Source organism: Muscardinus avellanarius (genome assembly GCF_963383645.1).
Source record: "Muscardinus avellanarius genome assembly, chromosome: 3".
NCBI classification, from domain to species: Eukaryota; Metazoa; Chordata; class Mammalia; order Rodentia; family Gliridae; genus Muscardinus; species Muscardinus avellanarius.
This window is the reverse complement of record NC_137788.1, coordinates 11,965,241-11,985,109: the sequence shown is the minus strand read 5'-3', so window position 1 is coordinate 11,985,109 and position 19,869 is coordinate 11,965,241. Positions and strand designations below refer to the sequence as shown.

Sequence of the window (19,869 nt, the reverse complement as noted above, 5' to 3'; positions counted from 1 at the left end):
ATTATGTTGTGAGTCAGGAAAGGATGTGTGCATTGTGGGTCCTTGGGGCTGCATTTGTCAAGAAATGCTTAAGCTCCCCCGTTCAACAAACAGCCCCGTCGGCTGCTGGGTCCCGGGGCTGGCTTAGCTCTGGGGGCCATCTGATGATGCCTGGGGACATGTTGGCTCATCGTGGCTGGGGCGGGCATTACTGGCATCCAGAAAAGAGAGAACAGAGAGGCGGCTAAACATGGGCACCGCACCGGACGGTGAGCGGCTGCCCCGCGCCAACTGTGAGCGGCGCCAAGACTGGGAAACCCTGTCCCGGGCCATGGTGCCGCGTCTTGCTGCGGGACCGCGGGCGAAGCGCGGACGTCTCCAGGCACGGGGCGCCTCTGGGTGACACGGGGAGAAACCGTGTCCAGTGAGCTTCACAGCATCCTGGCGAGCACTGGCAAAGCACGGGGACGTGTGTGCATAGCAGAGGGCGAAACACAGCACAGGATGGGGGTGAGCAGCCCAGCCAGGGATGGGGAGAGGGCTGGCAGACGGGCTTCGCCGGGATGGAGCACAATTTAGTTTTTTGGTCTTTTTCCCCCCTTTTTTTGAGTACTGAGGATTCATCCCAGGGGCGTTCTACCTGCCAGCTACACCCCCAGCCCTATTTTATTTTTTGTTGTTAACAGGGTCCCACTAAGTGTCTCAGGGGCTCGCTGAGTTGCTGAGGCTGGCCGCAAACCTGCGATCCCCCCGTCTCAGCCTCCCAGGTACTGGGGTCACAGGCGTGACCACCGGGCCCAGCTGGACGGGGTATGTTTTACCGTCTGCGCCTAGCACAGCAGCGGTTCCCATTTCTCCAGACACTCCACCTTCCAAAAGAGACCAGAGCAGGAGCTTCTTAGAAGAGGGGCAAGAAAAGGCAGCTCCCCAAGCACCCACATGGGCTAGATGCGCCCACATTTCTCCTCTGCCCTGAGCCTTAGGAAACCCCGCGAGAAGGTCCTTCACGTCAGATGAGAAGCTGAAGTTCAGAGAGGTAGAGCGACATGCCCAAGGTCAGACAGCTGCTAAGAGGCAGGCTGAAGATTTGAACCTAGGATGGGCCGATCCAAAAGCCCATTACTTGAGCCTTGAACACGCTCCTGCCTCACCTCCAGGACGGGGACAAGCTCCCTGTGGCAGGAGAAGGGCTTCCGGCGATCTCTCTCTCCTCAGGCCTCTGCTCCTTGAGGTGGGGCCAGAGCACAGCGCCAGGCAGGCAGGTGCAGGTGAGGCCACGCTGCTCTCTGCCAGGACTCTGTGTGTGTGTGTGTGTGTGTGTGTGTGTGTGTGTGTGTGTGTGTGTGTGTGTGGTGTGCTGGGGACTGAACCCAGGGCCATTCTACCTCCAAGCTCCTCCACCCTCAGCCCATTTTTATTTGGAAACCAGGTCTTACTGAGTTGCCGAGAGCCCCACTGAAGTTGCTGAGGCTGGCCTTGAACCTGGGATCCTCCTGTCTCAGCCTCCCAAGTACCAGGATCACAGGTATGCACCACCATGCCTGGCTAGGACTTGACTTTTGCCCCAGCCAGAAAAGCAGAGGAGAAAATGAACGTCCCCTCTTTAGACGTGGAGCCCAGGCCTTGCCAGCCCGTTCTGAGTATCCTGGTTTGGACACGTCTTAGCTTGTCCAATACCTGGGCCTTACTTTCCTAGGTGAGAATCCAGTCCTGGATTTCAGGGTTGTGGTATGTGCCAAAAGTGGGGTGAAAGAACGTTGCAACCTCCCCAGAATCATGCAAAGGTGAAGGAGATTGGGGTGCAGCATCCTACTGGACGGGGGTCAGGGGACCTGGGCTCTGTCCTCGCCCTTAACTTCCTAAAACAGTTTGGTCTCTTGTTTGTAGGTTGTAGTAATCATTGTAACAACCAGCTACTCCTGAAGTCTCATATTTTCTCTATATCTATCTATGTATATCTATCTATCTATCTATCTATCTATCTATATTTTGGTACTGGCGGTTGATCTCAGGGTTGTTTTACCGCCAAGCTAAACCCCCAGCCCTATTTTACTTATTTTGAAACAGAGTCTCGCTAAGTTTCAGAGGCTGGCCTTGAATTCCCCATCCTCCTGTCTCAGCCTCCAAAGGACTGGGATTACAGGCTCAGCTCTTGTTTTATCAGAAACCTTAGTGTGAATGTGACATTCTGCTCTATGTATCTTTGTTTGTTTTAATATAAAGTTTCTTCCTGTCTGGAATCATGGAACAAACACTGGTTTGGCACATGCTGTGGGGTTGCTCTGTGGCCTTGGGGAAATCACCCAGGCTCTCTGGCCCTTTTACAAAACGAAAAAGGAATATGTTCTGTTTGTTGCCCGATACTGCCATAAGGATTCGAAAGGGACACAGACATCACTCCAACAGGCTATGTCCAAAAGTCACTCACGGGCCCCAGTGGAAAGTTCAGGAGCAGCCTGCTTTCAGGCCCAGCTGGGCTCAGGCCCCACGATGTCTCCAGGCCGTGGCTCTCCTCCTCCTCCTGGCGCCGCTATTTTGGGAAGTTCTCTCAGGCATCCCTTCCCTAGAAACAGGATCCCTGCAGAATATCTGACTCAGGTTTTCCCTTTCTTTCTTTCTTTCTTTCTTTCTTTCTTTCTTTCTTTCTTTTTCTTTTTTTGGTGGTACAGGGGTGGAGCCCACGGGCTTTTCTACCTCCGGGCTACACTCCCAGACCTATTTTATATTTTATTTAGAAACAGGGTCTCACTAAGTTGCTGAGAGCCTCACTAAATAGCTGAGGCTGGCTTCGAACCTGTGCGATCCTCCTGTCTCAGCCTCCCAAGCGCGGGGATTACAAGCATACCTCGTACGCCTGGCTGGCTCCGGGTTTTTTTTCTTTTTTTTTTTTCTGGTCTGGGGGTGGAACTCAGGGGCATTCGACCTCCGAGCTACACCACCTGCCCTATTTTTTATTCTTTATTTTGAAACCGGGTGTCACTGAGTTGCAGAGGGCCTCACTAAGTAGCTGAGGCTGTCCCCGAACTGCGATCCTCCTGTCTCAGCCTCCCGAATGCTGGGATTACAAGCATGCGCCACCACGCCCGGCTCTGGCTCCGGGTTTCAAAGCTGTACCATGATTCACATTTTGGGTTGGATGGTTTTTGTTATGGGGGGGGTTCCTGTGCATTGGATATCCTGCAATATCCACGCCCCCCACCAGACACCTGTAACTCCTCATCCCCTCCACCCAGTTGTGATGTAAGAAAGGAAAGCAGCCTCTTCCATCCGAGTTGCAAGATCACAGAGAAACCTGAAGGCTTCCCTCTTGTAACTGTGGCCCAGGTCTCGCTTTGTAACTATCACATATTGTAACAGTTGTAAACCCTCCACTCCCAGAGTACTGGCTTCCTGTTTCTCCTTTTGTAAAAATTTGCCCAGTGAAAACTAGCCAATCAGATTACACTGTAAAAGCCGTACTCCAGCCAATGGGGAGCGGCGCAGTGGCCTTAGCGTTGGGGAATAAAAGGCTGAGCGCCCGCCCGCCCAGGCTGCTGGCTGTTCAGTTTTACCGTGGCTCCCCCACTTTCTGTGCAGAAGCAGATTGCTTTGCTGAGTTACTTTCAATTTCATGAGAGTTTATTTGTGGCTCCCCTCATTTCTGTTTCTAATATGACAACCACAACACTTTTGCACACACTGCCAGAAGTATTCATGGGAACAAAACCACCGCTTTTCCCGTTTCCGCCTCATTTTGCCGCTGTGGCTTCACGGAGTCATAGCTTTCTGCTCTCTGATTGCACCTGCCTCTGGTCCTGTGATCACCTCTGAGCCAATTGTTATAGTGGGGATGGGGATGCAGGGCTTTGATTGGCCAGGCTCAGAGCACCTGCGCCATCCTGGTCCTGGCCAGGAGTCTCAGCTCAGACCTTAGGGGATACCAGGGCTGCGCTGGGGTTGCAACCCCAACAAAACTCCAGGCTTCTGCGTTGCAGGGAGAGGAAACTGAGGCTGGGGAGGCGGAGAGCAGGCAGCTGCTGCAGCCCGCCTCCCCCCCTGGGGCGTGGTTTCCTGTTGCCATATTGTTTGAGGACGTGGCAGTCTGTCAGGTTCTAACCCGGGCTGTCCTTGAGGTCTCAGTAGGGCATAAGGGATGCAGATGGGAAATTCTCATGGGTTCATGGCTCAGAGCGATTCTTTGCAGAAGCCACAGATCATAACTCAGACCCGGGCTGAGGCCCATGCGTCTGTGCAGCAGTTCTGATTTGGGCTTCTGCTGCCGAGCGGGGTCTGGACGGCAAGGTCTCTACGTGGTGCAGAGGAGCCGCTTGGGAATCGGGACCCCACCCACACCTCCCGAGTCGGCGTCTGTCTTAGGTGGAGCAACATTCTCCTGGAAGTTCTGTTCCTCCCACATTAAAAACTGAGAAGCTCTGCACTGGGGAACCTTTCATCTCTTTCCTCAGTGTCGCCACCTGTCAGATAGGACGATGACAGCGCCATCGATCTTACAGTGGTGGTAAGAATTAAACATCAGTAGCCGGTGCATCCCATACCCGTATCCCAGTACATGGGATGCTGAGATAGAATGATTACAGGTTGAAGGCCAGCCCTGTTTCAAAATAAAAAGGGCGTGGGCATACTTGGAGGTCAAATGCTCCTGGTTTCAACCCGAAATATTGCACATACATACGTACACAAAAACTTACAAAATAATTAAACAACATTTTATTCACTTAAAACAGAACAGTAAACATGCTGACCCCCCCCCCATTGGAGATTTTTTTTTTTTTTTTTTTGCAGTACTTGGGATGGAACCTAGAGGTATTCTACCTCTGAGCTACAACCCCAGGCCTATTTTTTTTATTCTTTATTTTGAAACAGGGTCTTACCGAGTTGCAAAGGTAAGACCTTACTAAGTAGCTGAGGCTGTTCACAAACCCAGATCCTCCTGTCTCAGCCTCCCAAGTGCTGGGATTACAAGCGTGCGCCACCACACCTGCTCGTATTGGAGACTGAATCTGAGGTCATTATACTTCTGAGCAACACCCTTGGCTCTCTGCTTATTTATTTATTTATTTACTTAATTTATTATTTTGTGGTACTCGTGATTGAACCAGGGACATTCTATTTCGAAGCTATACCATCAGCCCTATTTTTAATTCTTTCTTTCTTTCTTTCTTTCTTTCTTTCTTTCTTTCTTTCTTTTTTCTATTATTTTTTGCGGGTCTGGAGATGGAACCCAGAGACATTTGACCTCCGAGCTACACCCCCTGCCCTATTTTTTAATCTTTATTTTGAAACAAGGTCTCACTAAGTTGGAGAGGGCCTCACTAAGTAGCTGAGGCTGTCCGCGGAACACGATCATCTGGTCTCAGCCTCCCGAATGCTGGGATTATAAGCGTGCGCCACCACGTCTGGCTTAATTCTTTACTTTGAAACAGGATCTCAATCTTCCTGTCTCAGCTTCCTAAGTGCTGGGATTTCAGCACTACTGGGGATGGAACCCAGGAGCATTGTACCTCCGAGCTACGCCCCAGCCCTATTTTTTAGTCTTTCTATTTTTGAAACAGGGTCTCACTGAGTTGTGAAGGGCCTCACTAAGTAGCCGAGGCTGTCCTCAACCTGTGATTGTACAGTCTCAGCCTCCTGAATGCTGGGATTACAAGCATGCGCCACCACGCCCGGCTCTTCTTTTTTTCTTTTTATTTTTTTGCAGTACTAGGGATGGAACCCAGGGCATTCTACCTCCAACCTATACCTCCAGCTTTATTTTTTATTCTTTATTTTGAAATAGGGTCTCACTGAGTTGCAGAGGGTCTCACTAAGTAGCGGAGGCTGTCCGCGAACCGCGATCCTCCCGTTTTAGCCTCCCAAATGCTGGGATTACAAGTGTGTACCATCATGCCCGGCCTTTTTTCATTTCATTTTATTTATTTATTTTTTTTGCAAGTCTGGGGATGAAACCCGAGGACATTTGCTCTTTGAACTACACCCCCTGCCTTATTTTCTTTCTTTCTTTCTTTCTTTCTTTCTTTCTTTCTTTCTTTCTTTCTTTCTTTCTTTCTTCTTTTTGGTGGTACTAGGGAGGGAACCCAGAGGCTTTCTCCCTCCCGGCTATACTCCCAGACCTATTTTTTTATATTTTATTTTATTTGGAAACAGGGCCTCGCTAAGTTGCTGAGAGCCTCACTAAGTAGCTGAGGCTGGCTTCGAACCCGCGCGATCCTCCTGTCTCCGCCTCCCAAGCGCGGGGATTACAAGCGTGCGCCACCACGCCCGGCACCTTTTTTCATTTTAGAACGAGGTCTCACTAAGTTGCTGAGCGACTTGCTAAGTTCCTGAGGCTGGCCTCAAACCTGCGATCCTCCTGTCTCAGCTCCTGAGGCACTGGAATTACATGCATGTACCAGCACGCCCAGCTCAGTGCTGCCTTAATTCCTCAGTTAGTTAGGGAAATAGCCCAGAATCCTTCAAGCTTTGTAGGTCAGGGGTGGGCAAACTTTCTGTGGAAAGGACCAGACAGCACATCTTTCAAACTTGCAAGCCATATGACCTCTGTCAAAACCAGTCGACTGCGCTGTTGCCATGCTAGGGAGCCATACGAGCAGGGCTGTGTGCCAATAAAACTTTATTTATAAAACAGGATGGGTTTGCAAGCCTCTGGGTTGCAGTAGAGTGATGATCTGGGGTCTAGCACGCAGAAATCACAGGAGCAGGCTGTTTGGGAAGTTTCATTCTTTATCAGAGATGCTTAATTTGAATTTTGTGATGTTACCATGTCGCTGGGTATACGCAGAGTTTCTTTTACTTCTCTCCAAATCTTCACCAAACAGAAATCATCACTGAACATCGCTGCTTCCAGTAGATGCGCCATGTTCACTCTCTGCCTTCATGTGGCCCCAGCCCGTGGCCACACGCACCTCTGTAGACGTGCGCCTCCAGCTGACCCCAGCCACGTGCAGGAGGTCCGAGGCATTCTGGGAACGAGGCTCCCTCTCCCAAGAGACAAAACTGAGGCCAGGAGGAGCAAGAGCTCCTTCCATACCCAAAGCTCTGTGATCTCATTGGCTTCCAAAAGGGAGGCAGAGCAGGTGTCCATTTTACAGATGAGGCAAACTGAGGCTCAGAGAGGTTCGGCGCCTGCACGTGTAGCACTGTGCATCGCATGTGTGCATCCAGGGCTCCAGCTTTGAGGCTGCCCTCCCCTCCGACCTACCTGAGTTAATGCTGTTGTGTGGTAAGGGGTCAGTGGTGATGAGTGGGGTCAGTCAAGGTGGTCCCACTTCACCCCTTCCTACATCTGTGCCCTCTGCCCTGCGACCTCACAGTGGCATTGGGGGGACATAGGCAAAGAGAGAGACATAGGGAGACATAGGTGTGTGTGGTGGCACACACCTCTAATGCCAGTACGTGGGAGGCAGAGACAGAGGATCGCAGGTTTGAGGCCAGCCTCAGTACTTTGTGAAGCTTTCAGTTACTTAGTGAGCCCTGTTTAAAAAAAAAAAAAAAGGCACAGGGGTGTAGGTCAGAGACATAATCCTCCCCTTTCAATCCCTAGGGGTGGGGGAAGTGCCTGGCATGGTGGCGCAGGCTTGTAATCCCAGTACTTGGGAAGCTGAGACAGGAGGATCACAGGTTCCAGGCTGGCCTTAGCAACTTAATAAGACCCTGTCAAAATACAAGAAAAAAAAATATATATGTCTAGGGGTGTAGCACAGAGGTAGAACACCTCTTGGTTCAATCCTTATTTCCACAAAAAAACAAAAAGAAGAAGAAAGGCAGGGTGTAGTGGTGCACGCTTGTAATCTCAACATTTGGGAGGCCAAGACAGGAGGATCACAGTTCGCAACCAGCCTCAGCTACTTCGTGAGGCCCTCTGCAACTCAGTGAGACCCTGTTTCAAAATAAAGAATAAAAAATAGGGCTGGGGGTGTAGCTTGGAGGTAGAATGCCCCTGGGTTCCAAACCCAGTATCACACACACACACACACACGAGAGAGAGAGAGAGAGAGAGAGAGAGAGAGAGAGAAATAGAAATATAAGCGGACCCCCCATCGCGGACAAGTGGTCCAGCCCCCACGATCAGGGGCTCCCTAACTGGCCTGCTGGCCCCAGGAGACACTTGCCATCCTGTGCTAACGAGGCCTGGTGGGGGCTGTTGATATGCAGGTGTGGCTGGAAGCTGTGCACATCTGGGAGCAGAGGCTGTCCCCCTGCCACTGTGTCCCTGGGCTCATGGCCCGCTTCTCTGAGCTGGCAGGCACAGCGGCCTCGCCCCGCGGGGTCTCGGGAGGGCTTCGGCGTGGGAAGGCCCGTGGGCTTTAGGGTGCGGTCGCATGGTTGTTAATGACACATGCTCCGCAGGTAGACTACCTGGTGTAAATCCTGGTGTTCATCACTGACTGTGTCACCCGGGTGTCATCCCAACCCTCTCTGAGCCTCAGTTCCCTCATCTGAAAAGGGAGGAATAGTGAGGGCTGCTGTCAGGATTGAGGTGGGGCAGGGGAAGCCCTGGGATGGCGCCCCGCACGCAGATATCCGGGTGCCCGGGACACAGCAGTCGGTCACTGCTAGTGACCCCAGTGGCGCTCTAGTGGACACGGTCTGGGGGCTCCCAGCACCCTGGCCTGCGCCTCGCCCTCAGGCAGAAGGTGGAGGAGGACGGCCGGTGCCCAAGTCCCTCCTTTCAACCAGCCTGTGACCCCTTGGTCACAGTGCAGGAATCCCAGCCTAGCTGGGTGTCAGGGAGCCCTTCTGAGCCCTTGGGATGCTAGGAGCACGGGCCTCCCGCACGGGAGGAGGGTCAGTGCCTGAGGCTCCTGCCCCCAAGCCTGGCCAGCCAATTGAAGGTCTTTCTCTGGACCTTAATGCAGAGTGGGGAGCCCCAGGAAGCCGGGGAACCTGAGAGAGAGGCGCAAATAAAGAGTCAGGTGGCTGCAGGGGAAGGAGGTTTATTGTTGCAGGACTGGCCGCGCTGGACTTCCCGGGTCGAATCACAGCTGCATTTTCTGGAGGAGCAGAATAGAGGGCTCTGGAACACCCCATTTTCTGGGGCAGCACAAGGCTCTTGGGAGGGGCTGGCCTTGGATGGGGCATCGCAGGGAACCCTGGTCCCACAGGCCAGCCTGGTCTCCACCCAAGGGGTCTGCGTCCCTTAGATCTCAGCACCTGTGCCCAGAAGGATGCCCCCAGCCCAGGTGCCCGCCCGTCACCCGCAAGTGACTAGTGGCTGCCCCCTCTCTGCCACTGGCCCTCCACAATGGGGCACCATCCACTTTCTTTTGGTACTAAAGGTTGAACCAAGAGGCATTCTACCTCAGAGCTAAACTCCCACTCGATGTTAATTTTTTTTTTTTTTTTTTTTTTTGGTGGTACTGGGGTTCCTGGAAACCCTTCTACCTCCGGGCTACACTCCCAGACCTATTTTTTATATTTTTATTTGGAAACAGGGTCTCTTAAGCCAGTGAGGCTGGCTTCGAACCTGCGCGATCCTCCTGTCTCCACCTCCCAAGCGCGGGGATTACAAGCGTGTGCCACCACGCCCGGCTTCGATTTTAAGTTTTAACCTGACACAGGGTCTCGCTTAGTTGCTGAGGCTGGCCTAGAAGCTGCGATCCTCCGGTCTCAGCCTCCAGGTACTTGGATTACAGGTGTGTGCCACCTTGCCTGGCTCACAGTTCACTTTTGGGGGAGAGGTGTCACCCGGATGGGGACGTCAGTGTTTGCTGGAGCCCAAGGAGGAGCAGGTGGAGGAGTCCAGGACTCTCCTCACTGCACCCAACTGAAGGTCAGCTACAGTAAGCGCCTAATCAATGCTCTTTGAAGAAATGAGTGAATGGATGAGCCTGAACGTGCAACTCCGAGCATGAGTGAATGTCTGAATGGGCAAATGAATAAAGGAGAGTGTCGAGGGTGGGCGGGCGCAGGGCTGGCGGGTGCGGGGAGGGCTGCGGAGGCTCACCCACCTCGTTGATCCAGTCGATGTAGGCGGACACGCGGGTGAAGACGGACGGCTTCTTGTAGGTGTTGCAGCCCATGCTGGAGCCGAAGCTGACCACACCGCGCACCTCCCAGGAACCGTTCTCGGCCTGGCAGTTCAGCGGGCCGCCCGAGTCGCCCTGTTCCAGAGAGGGCAGGCATTGGCCCCGGGGGTCCCCCACACAGGCTGGAGAGCAGCGCTTAAGATGTGGCTGGTCTCTGGGCTCTGTACCCCCTGCTTTGGGCCCTGCCTGCCCCTGGTGGGGCAGAGAAAATCGCCCTGGGGCGTCAGACTGGCTCTGGGGTCACTGTGTGATCTTGGGACGAGGGCAGCCCTCTCTGTGTCTGGTCCCTATGTCTGGTGGGGCCCTGTGGGCCCAGGAGGGTGGCAGCGGGGAGGGCCGCGTGTTGGAAGCAGGACAGTCCCTGGTTATCTGAGCTGCTCCGTGGCACTGGCCTGGATCCCGAACACCCCCGTCCCCTTGGACTCGTCACTGACATCACGCAGGGACCCTGCGGGGCCTTTGGTGAAGTCCGTTCTGTGGCCGCTGGACTTGTTGAGTTAGTCCCCGCAGCGCCCTGTGAAGCGGTTCCTACGGCCCCGTTCTATCAGTGGGAAAACTGAGGTCAGGGAGGTCAGCACCTGCCCTAGGTCACAGGGACTGGAACTCAGCCCGTGCTGGGGAAGGTGGGATGGACAGGGTCCTACTGCCCTGTCCTTCTGGAGCAGGGCGGGCAGGGCCAGACACTCACATTGCAGGAGGCGATGACACCGTCGCCCCCAGCGCACACCATGGTCTCCTTCACCATGTAGCTCCACCAGTCCCGCTGGGAGCAGGTGGCGTGGTCCACCACGGGCAGCAGGCCCTGCTGCAGCTCATCCGCGATGGGGCCGTTGGCTGGGGAGACAGCAGGCGGCGACCAGGAGTCAGCCTGGCAGCCCCAGCTGGGAGCAGCAGAGCCTTCAGGGGCAGAGGCCTGCACAGGAGGCGGGAGTTCTGGCTGGGACTCTGCGGCCACACAGGCGCCCTTCATGGAGAGGCCAGCCGCGGGCCCACCCATTTGGCTCAAGAGCCTTTGGAGTGTGGAGAAAGGGGAGCGGGCTGGATCTGATCACATCCACAGAGGGCCTGAGAGGCAGCCCCAGAGCTGAGCTGCCGCCTGCTCACCGGCCTCGCCTTCCCTCCCTTCCTCCCTCCCTTCTTTCCTTCCTTCCTCTTGCCCCCTCTCTCTTCCTCCTCCCCCTTCTCCTTCTCTTCCTCCTCCTTCCTTTCTTCTCTTGTGGTACTGGAGATTGACTCCAGGGGCATTCTACCTTTAAGCTACATCCTCACCAGTCCATCCATTCATTCATCCATCCATTCATTCTTTCTTTCTTTCTTTCTCTTTCTCTCTCTTTCTTTCTTTCTTTCGTGGTACTGGGGGTGGAACCCAGAGGCTTTCTACCCCCGGGCTATCCTCCCAGACCTATTTTATATTTTATTTGGAAACAGGGTCTCACTAAGTTGCTGAGAGCCTCACTAAGTAGTGAGGCTGGCTTCGAACCTGCGCGATCCTCCTGTCTCAGCCTCCCAAGCGTTATAAGCCTGCGCCACCGCGCCCGGCTCCATTTTCTTTCTTATTTGGAATCAGAGCCTCACTAAGTTGCTGAGGCCTGCAGAAGTGCTGTCTCAGTCTCCCAAGTCCTGGGATTACAAGCACGTGCCACCAGCCCGGCCTGCCTGCCTTCCTCTCTTTCCTTTTTTGGTACTGGAGGTGGAACCCTTCTACCTCCCGGCTACACTCCGAGACCTATTTTATATTTTTATTTGGAAACAGGGTCTCTTAAGCCAACAAGGCTGGCTCCGAACCTGCGCGATCCTCCTGTCTCCGCCTCCCAAGCGCGGGGATGACAAGCGTGCGCCACCACGGCCGGCACTCTCTCTTTCCTTTTTCTTGCTCTATATCCTTTCTTTCTCTCCTGTCTCTTCTCCCATCCTCCCTCCCTTCCTCCCCAGGAGCACTCTACCACTGAGTTCCACCCCCAGTCCTTCATATTTTTATTTGAGATAATGTCTGGCTAAATTGTCTAGGCAAACCCACAAACCTCCTGCCTCAGCTTCCAGATTAGCTGAGATGAGAGGCCTGGGCCACTGCACCACCGGGTTGAGTTGACTTTCTCTTGGATTATTATTATTATTATTATTATTATTATTATTATTATTTTGTGGCACTGGGAATTGAACCCAGAGACACTCTACCTCTGAACTAAACCACAAGCCTGCTTTTATTTCTTAATTGGAAACAGGATCTCACTATGTTACGGAGGGCCTCCCTAAGTTGTCGAGGCTGGCTTCGAACCAGCGATCCTCCTGTCTCAGCGCCACCACGCCTGTCTCTCTTGGATTCTGAAGGTTTAATGGGAGATCATTTCCGTTTGGGTCTGACCTTGGCGTTTCGAGTTGAAAGGCCCCTCTCACCCCAGGGTGTTTTCAATGTAGATCCTCATCTCTCTCCCAGTCTTGATTGTTTCCGGTTATTGGCATTTAACCTTTTAATTCAGCTGAAATCTATTTGGGCATAGTGTGTGTTTTCATCTAACTCCCCACCCCTCAAATGACGTATTTTGGTTTATTTATATGGCACTTAGAATACGCCAGGCCCTGCTGTAAGCACTGGGCAAACTCTAATCTATTTAATTCTTAAGACACCCATTACATGCACTCGTTAGCGTCTGCCACAGGGTATGTGCTTAATAAATAGTAGCTGTTATTATGGAAGAATTTAAAAGGATGTGAAACGTTTAGGAGGAAAAGTGGGCAAATATGAGGGGTGTGGCCTACGAGAGGCGTGGCTCATGGTTGTCTGACTTGTGGGCGTGGCCCTGGGAGGCGTGGCTTGTGGAAGGTCTGGCCTGTGGGCGTAGCATTGGGGAGGCGTGGCTTGTGGTAGGCCTGGGCACGTGGGCGTGGCCTTGGGAGGCACCTCCTCCAGCGGGGCCGCTGGGGGTGGCCCCGGGGCTGTACTCACTCCAGAGGCGGCCCCAGCCAGTCACAAAGCAGGGGTAGTCCTGAGGCAGCACGGTGCCCGCCTCTGGCAGGCAGGCCACCTGGATGGTGTCGCTCAGCTCCACGGGCTCCGCCAGCTTGATGAGGGCGATGTCGTTGCTGGAACCAAAACACAGGGTGAGCGGGTGCGAGACCAGGGCTACCAGGCCTGGCTGCGAGTGGGGAGCCGGTGGAGGTGGCCCGTGGACACCCAGCCGCAGATGCTGATTGGCTAAACCAGATGCAGGAGGGTAGATGACTTGCCTTCTAGCGCTGTCATCTGTCCCCTTAGACTTAGCATCCTTTCTTTCTTTTTTCTTCTCTCTCTTTCTTCCTTCTTTCTTTCTTTCTTTCTTTCTTTCTTTCTTTCTTTCTTTCTTTCTTTCTTTCTTTCTTTTGTAGTGGTGCTAGCTAGGAATTGAACCCAGGAATATTCTACCTGTAGGCTACATCGCCAGTCCCATTTCACTTTTTAAGAGTCCCACTAAGTAGCTGGGATTGGGGTGGGGAGCTCGCTAACTTGCTGAGGCTGGCTTTGGACTTGCAATCCTTCTGCCTCAGCCTCCCACATACTAGGATTATAGGTGTGTGCCATGTGCCACCACGCCCGGCTGCAGATGCGATTCTTTTCTCTTTTTGGTACTGGGGATGGAACCCAGGAGCTTTCTACCTTCAGGCTACGCTCCCAGACCTATTTTCTATTTTATTTGGAAACAGGGTCTCACTAAGTTGCCGAGAGCCTCACTAAGTAGCTGAGGCTGGCTTCGAACCTGCGCGATCCTCCTGTCTCAGCCTCCCAAGCGCTGGGATTACAAGCGTGTGCCACCACGCCCAGCTGTAGATGCCATTCTTAATATATCTTCTGTTACCAGAATGAGAGACCTAGACTGACCTGGCTTGATTACTCGTTTTACAACATACTGGGCTGTGTGACCCAGCACATATTTCTAACCTCTCTGAGTCTGGGTCCTAGACCTGGCTGGGAAGGTCAGCTAGGCTATGGGCACTGAGGGGCCTTGGGTTTTTTATTCCTTGGGTGCCTTCCCAGGGACACTCAGCCAGAGATGGGGATGGGAGAGGTGTCTGTCTCTATGTGGCATCTGCCACTTTACATAAGGACCCATCCCTGGCACAGGCGGGCAGCTGGGCGGCCAGACTCACCGCACCAGGAGGGAGTTCCACTTCTCATGGACGTAGATGGTGTCCACACCCACGATCCGAGAGCCTTCCTCATCCTCCACGGTCAGGTCGTCCTTCCCCAGGGCCACGCGGTAGGTCCTGGAATTGCTGGGTGGCGGAAGGATCCAGGTCAAGGAGGGATAGGCAGGGACTTGGGGCGCTGGGTTAGGGCCCCGAGGGGGTCACTGGGGAGGGGGCTTCCATATCCACTGCCCTCTCTAGGACGAGCAGACGAACTTGGGACTTGGAGCCAGACTAGGGCTTGCACGTGGCCAGGCCCCTCCTGCCAGGTCCCCTGTCTGCAAGCGGGGAACCCCAGAACTCAACCCCCTGCTGCTGCAGAGAGTAAACCAGCCTGGGCCACGTGGCCTCTTGCCCATGGGTGGATGAAGCGGCCCAGCCACCCTGCTTGCACCCGGCCCTCCCCCTGCCTGCTCCATCGCGTCCCCAAGGCTCTGACCCTGGCAGTGGCTCCATCCTAGGCTCCAGCCTCTGCTCCTTCCTCTCCAGCCCATCCCCCACTCGCCTCCCACCTCCTCCTGAGCCTGCTGGACAGAGGGGCTTCCCTGCAGGTCATTTCTCAAACATGCCCGCAGCCGCTCCTCCTGGCCCCGGCGCTGCTGTTCCCTGCACCTGGAACACCCTTCCTCAGGGGGGTGGTGTCCTCTCTGCCCTCCTTCACGTCCTCCCTGCCCTCCTGCAAGTCCTCCCTCAAACAGCTGCTCCGCAGAGAGCTCTCCCCACTCCCCGGCAGCTCCCCCCTCAACCGCCACCGCCTTTAAAATAGAGCCTCCTGAGCCGGGCGTGGTGGCGCACACTTGTAATCCCAGCATTTGGGAGGGTGAGACAGGAGGATCCGGGTTCAAGGCCAGCCTCAGGTACTTAATTAGGCCCTTTGCAACTCAGTGAGACCCTGTTTCAAATTAAGAATAAAAAATAGGACTGTGGGTGTCGCTCGAAGATAGGATGCCCCTGGGCTCCATCCCCAGTACCGCAAAACATAATCAAAATAAAATAGAACCTCCTTCCACACTCTTTGAATCCCCGTCTGCGTTCTGTTTCATACTGGGGACTGAGCCCAGGGGCATTCTAGCTCTGAGCTATCCCCCCAGCCCTTTTTATTTTTTATATTGACAGAGGGTCTCACTAAGTTTCTGCTGAAAGCCTTGAACCCGCAATCTCCGGTCTCAGCCTCCCAAGCACTGGGATGGCGGTGTGCCCCACGCCTTATTTTCCATCTCCACTTGATGGGTTGTTCGTTTACGTGTTTAACTGCCAGCTGCTCTGCCTTCTGCTAGAATACAAGCTCCCTGAGGCCCAGCCTCGTCTCCACGGCTGTTTCCTGGCACATAAGAGGCGCAGAAGAGATGCTTGTTGATGGGATAACTGGACAGCCAAGGGCCTGGGTGTAAGTAGCTGACTGAGCCCCATAAAGCAGGAGCGCACTTGAGGCGGTTTGGCCCTGCTCCCCGGGTACAGCCGGGTCTCTGGGGCGTCGCGACACTCACCTGATGCAGTGGGCAGCCGTGAGGACAAAGTTGCTGGCGATCAAGGTGCCCCCGCAGGTGTGCCTCCATGTGTCATCATTGCTGAGGTACTGGAGAGACGCCTGCAGGCGGGCCGGAGGGGCCAGAGGTCAGCCCACAGGCCCTGGCCCCGCCCTCATGCCCGCCCCCTCCCCGCAGCACTCACCTGCCAGGGCCAGCTGTGGGGGACGGCACTGTCCCCTCCCACGACCCTGGCTGACAGGTTGGGCAGGAAGCTGGGGACCCCGCAGCTGGAGGCTGGGGAGGCAGAGGGAGGCAAAGTGAGTGGGGGCGCAGGTGGGTGGGCAGGGGAGAGCTCAGGCATGGGGACTGGGCAGATTGGGGCTCAGAATCCTTTGCAGGACTCTGGGAGAAGCAGCCCAGCTCTGTGGCCTGGACTTCTCTCGGTGAAGTGGGAAAGACGCACTACGCTGGTGAGTTGGTCCCGATAACGAGTTTAGACACGCCCCCCCCCCCACGTAAAGAGCTTAGCGAAAGGCCGAGCAGACTGGACGCTCAGTGACCGAGCGGCCACGGCACCTGTGTGTGCCCGGGCACTCCGCGTCCTGCCCCTGTTTAAGCCACAGCACAACGGGACCATTGGACAGAAAATGCATACATCTTTCAAGGCTATTCTGGCATGCAGTAAATATTATTAGAATTGTTGGCTGGGAGGACTCTTTGGTCAAGTGCTCTCATTTGCTAAAAAAAAAAAAAAGCCAATGAGATCTTTCTTTCTTTCTTTCTTTCTTTCTTTCTTTCTTTCTTTCTTTCTTTCTTTCTTTCTTTCTTTCTTTCTTGGTGGTACTGGGGTTCCTGGAAGCTCTTCTACCTCCGGGCTACACTCCCAGACCTATTTTATACTTTTTTAATTTTTGGAAAAGGGTCTCTTAAGCCAGAATCTCTTAAGGCTGGCTTCAGACCTGCGTGATCTTCCTGTCTCCGCCTCCCAAGCACAGGGATTACAAGGGCGCCACCACACCCGGCTAGCCAATGAGATTTCAAGAGGTGGAGTCGCTTGCCCAGCTCCTACAGAGAGTGAGCAGCATTTAAATCTCTAGGTTCCCAGTGACTGAAAGGTACCACCACCAGGGGAGCCCAGGATCCCTGGGAAGGCAGCCCGCCGGAGCCCGAGGGCGCCCAGGGTGCAGCTTCTCTGCGCCTGGCCCTTGCTCGGCGCTTCCCTCTCTGCCGCTATAGTCCTGGCCCCGGAGGCAGCTCCTCTACCCCATCACAGGTGCACACAGGCGGCCTTTCCTGCAGAGACCCTTGTTCCCGCAGGCCAGCCAGAGCTCCCGCCCAGCTCACCGCAGGCCAGGAGGGCAGCGAGGACCACGGCGCCCAGCATGGTGTGGCTGTCAGGACTGTCCGGCTGGAGCGGGCAGGGGCACTTATAGGCAGGAGGCCGGTGAGCCCACCTGGCCAGGGCCGAGCCTCCCCTGGAGAGAAGCCCGCCCATCCCCATCGGGGCCTCCCCCTGACCTTGGCTGGTTACTGTTTAACTTGGGCACGAGATGGGCTGGCTTGGAAGCATGTTCTTCCCATGCAGCCTGAGAGAGAGCCACGTGTGTGTGTGTGTGTGTGTGTGTGTGTGTGTGTGTGTGTGTGTGTGATAATGATGAGGGTGGAACCCAGGGAACTCTATCTCCAGGCTATACCCCCAACTTTGTCTTATTTTTATTTGGAAACAGGGTCTCCCTAAGTTGCTAAGAGCCTCTCTAAGTCGCCGAGGCTGGCCGTGAACCTGCGATCCTCCTGTTTCAGCTTCCCAGGTACTGGGATTACAGGCCTGCACCCCCACACCGGGCAAGATGGAGCCTATTCTGTGGGGCAGGTTGCTTTTGGAGAGAGGCCTCTATGGGCTTGGACAGCGATCCCATCTGTTTCCTCCCTCGTTCTTTCTAGTTATTATTTATTGGACACCTACTGTATGCTAGATTGTGCTTAATCCTTCTTGTACTCATTTGATCCTTTCAAAAATAGGCAGTAGCTAGCATAGCAGCTCCTTAAAGGTAAGAAGCTGAGGCTCAGAGGGGAGGTGAGCGTCTGTGTAACACAGCTTGCGGCGGCAGAGCCACGCTTTAACACCTGGCGCCAAGCCAGGCATGCCGGCTCCTCAGATTCATTCACTGCTTCATCCTCTGTCTTCATTTTTCTTTTTTTGATACTAGAGATGGAACCCTGGGCACTCTACTTCTGAGCTACATCTCCAGCCCTATTTTTTTATTTTGAAACAGGGTCCTGTTAGGTTGTTGAGAGTCTCACTAAGTTTCTGAGGCAGGCCTTGAACCTGAGACCCTCCCGTTTCAGCCTCCGAGGTCCTGGGATGACTCTTCTCTCTTTCTCGCTGTGTTGCACTCTGGCTTTTCCCTTCTCCTCTCCTCTGCTCGCAGCCCTGGACTTGGTGCTCAGGATGACCCTGGAAGGTGGTTGGTTGGCCATATTCCCACCTGGAGCAGCTAAGGTGTCAGCCCCTCATCTCCCATCTCTAAAACGGGAAGATAGGACCTTTCAACCCCGAGGGCCTGTGACTTGATTGTCAAGGGCAGTGGCAGATCTGAATTTGTGGCACTTCTGTGGCTCACTGGGTGCTCAGGAATTCTGTCCAGCATCTCTTTGGTCCTTTTGCCCTACAGCCCGTGGGTTTATTCTGTAGTTCCTTGTCTTTCTGTCATCCCAGGGAGAGGGAATTCCCCGGGAGGCCCCTGAATTTTATTTCAAAGCTGTTTTCTGAGTTGGGCCCACTGCTCTCTTAGAAACCGTTGAGAGTACTGTGCGGCTGCTGCTAATGCTGGGTTTTTCCCCCCCAGTACTGGGAATGGAACCCAGGGGCATTCTACCCCTGAGCTGTACTCCCAGCCCTATTTTTTATTCTTTATTTTGAAACAGTGTCTCACTAAATAGCCTCCAGCCTTTCTTTCTTTCTTTCTTTCTTTCTTTCTTTCTTTCTTTCTTTCTTTCTTTCTTTCTTTCTTTCTTTCTTTCTTGTACTGGGGATTCCATGTCTGAGCTACACTCCCAGCCTCATTTTTTTTTTTTTAATTTGGAAACTGGGTTTTGCTATGTTACCGAGAACCTCACTGAGTTACTGAGGCTGGCTTCAAACCTGTGATCCTCCTGTCTCAGCATCCTAAGGACTGGGATTCTCAACTTTTAATGAGAGAGGAACAGAACTTCCCGGAGAATGTTGCTCAACTAACTGCAGATGCTGAATCAGGAGGTGTGGGTGGGGTCCTGATTCCCAAGCAGCTCCTCTGCACCACGTAGACCTTGCTGTCCAGCAAAGATCCAAACCAGAGCTACTGCGCAGACGCACGGGCCTCAGCCCAGGCCTGAGTCACGAGCGTGGCTTCTCCAAAGAATCGCTCTGAGTCATGAACCCATGAGAATTTCCCATCTGCATCCCTTATGCCCCACGGAGACCTCAAGGACAGCCCGGGTTAGAACCTGACAGACTGCCATGTCCTCAAACAATATGGCAATGGGAAACCACGCCCCAGGGAGGGAGGCGGGCTGCAGCAGCTGCCTGCTCTCCGCCTCCCCAGCCTCACTTTCCTCTCCCTGCAATGCAGTGTTGTGTTCTACCTTTTTAAGTAAATATTTAAGTTTTGGTTTGAATTAATAATATAGATGTGTTGTGATGTTTTGAATTAATATGGTGTGATTCATAACTTAGAGTGTTTTTAGAGAGTGTGCTTTAATAGAATTTTAGCCCAGCCCTGAATAATGCTGACTCAATTTTAAAGCCTGTCTTCATCTTAAAAGTTTTAAAAAGAGCCAGGCACCGGGTGGGAGTAGCTTGCAACTCTTTCACGTGCCCCTGTTATCCCCCTGAACATCAAGCGATTTTTTTTTTTTTTTTTGGTGGTACTGGGGTTCCTGGAAGCCCTTCTACCTCCGGGCTACACTCCTAGACCTATTTTATTTTTTGGAAACAGGGTCTCCTAAGCCAGCATAGCTGGCTTCGAACCCGTGCGATCCTCCTGTCTCCGCCTCCCAAGTGCGGGGATTACAAGCGTGTGCCACCACGCCTGGCACTACATCAAGCAATTTTCAAACGTAGAAGTTGTAAATGTCAAGATTTTCCAGGCTGATACAATGGAAATGACAAATGACCTTACAGAAAAGTAGTATATAAGGTACCCCCTTTGCTAGAATCGGGGCCCTTGTCTCCTCTGTTGAAACAGATGCGCTTGGGT

At 53.6% G+C, this 19,869-nt stretch overlaps 1 protein-coding gene across 1 annotated transcript; it reads right to left on the bottom strand.

Moving 5' to 3' along the window:
• Positions 1 to 123: 123 nt before the first annotated feature.
• LOC308259972 (chymotrypsin-C-like) lies at positions 124 to 17,018 on the bottom strand (the record flags this gene model as incomplete). Its single annotated transcript, XM_080691317.1, has 10 exons — positions 124 to 190; positions 243 to 374; positions 8,335 to 8,414; positions 9,927 to 10,079; positions 10,693 to 10,838; positions 12,949 to 13,085; positions 14,127 to 14,252; positions 15,653 to 15,753; positions 15,837 to 15,928; positions 16,979 to 17,018. The coding sequence occupies 10 exons, from the start codon at positions 17,016 to 17,018 to the stop codon at positions 124 to 126; spliced, it is 1,074 nt and encodes a 357-aa protein (XP_080547443.1).
• Between the last annotated feature and the right edge of the window lie 2,851 nt (positions 17,019 to 19,869).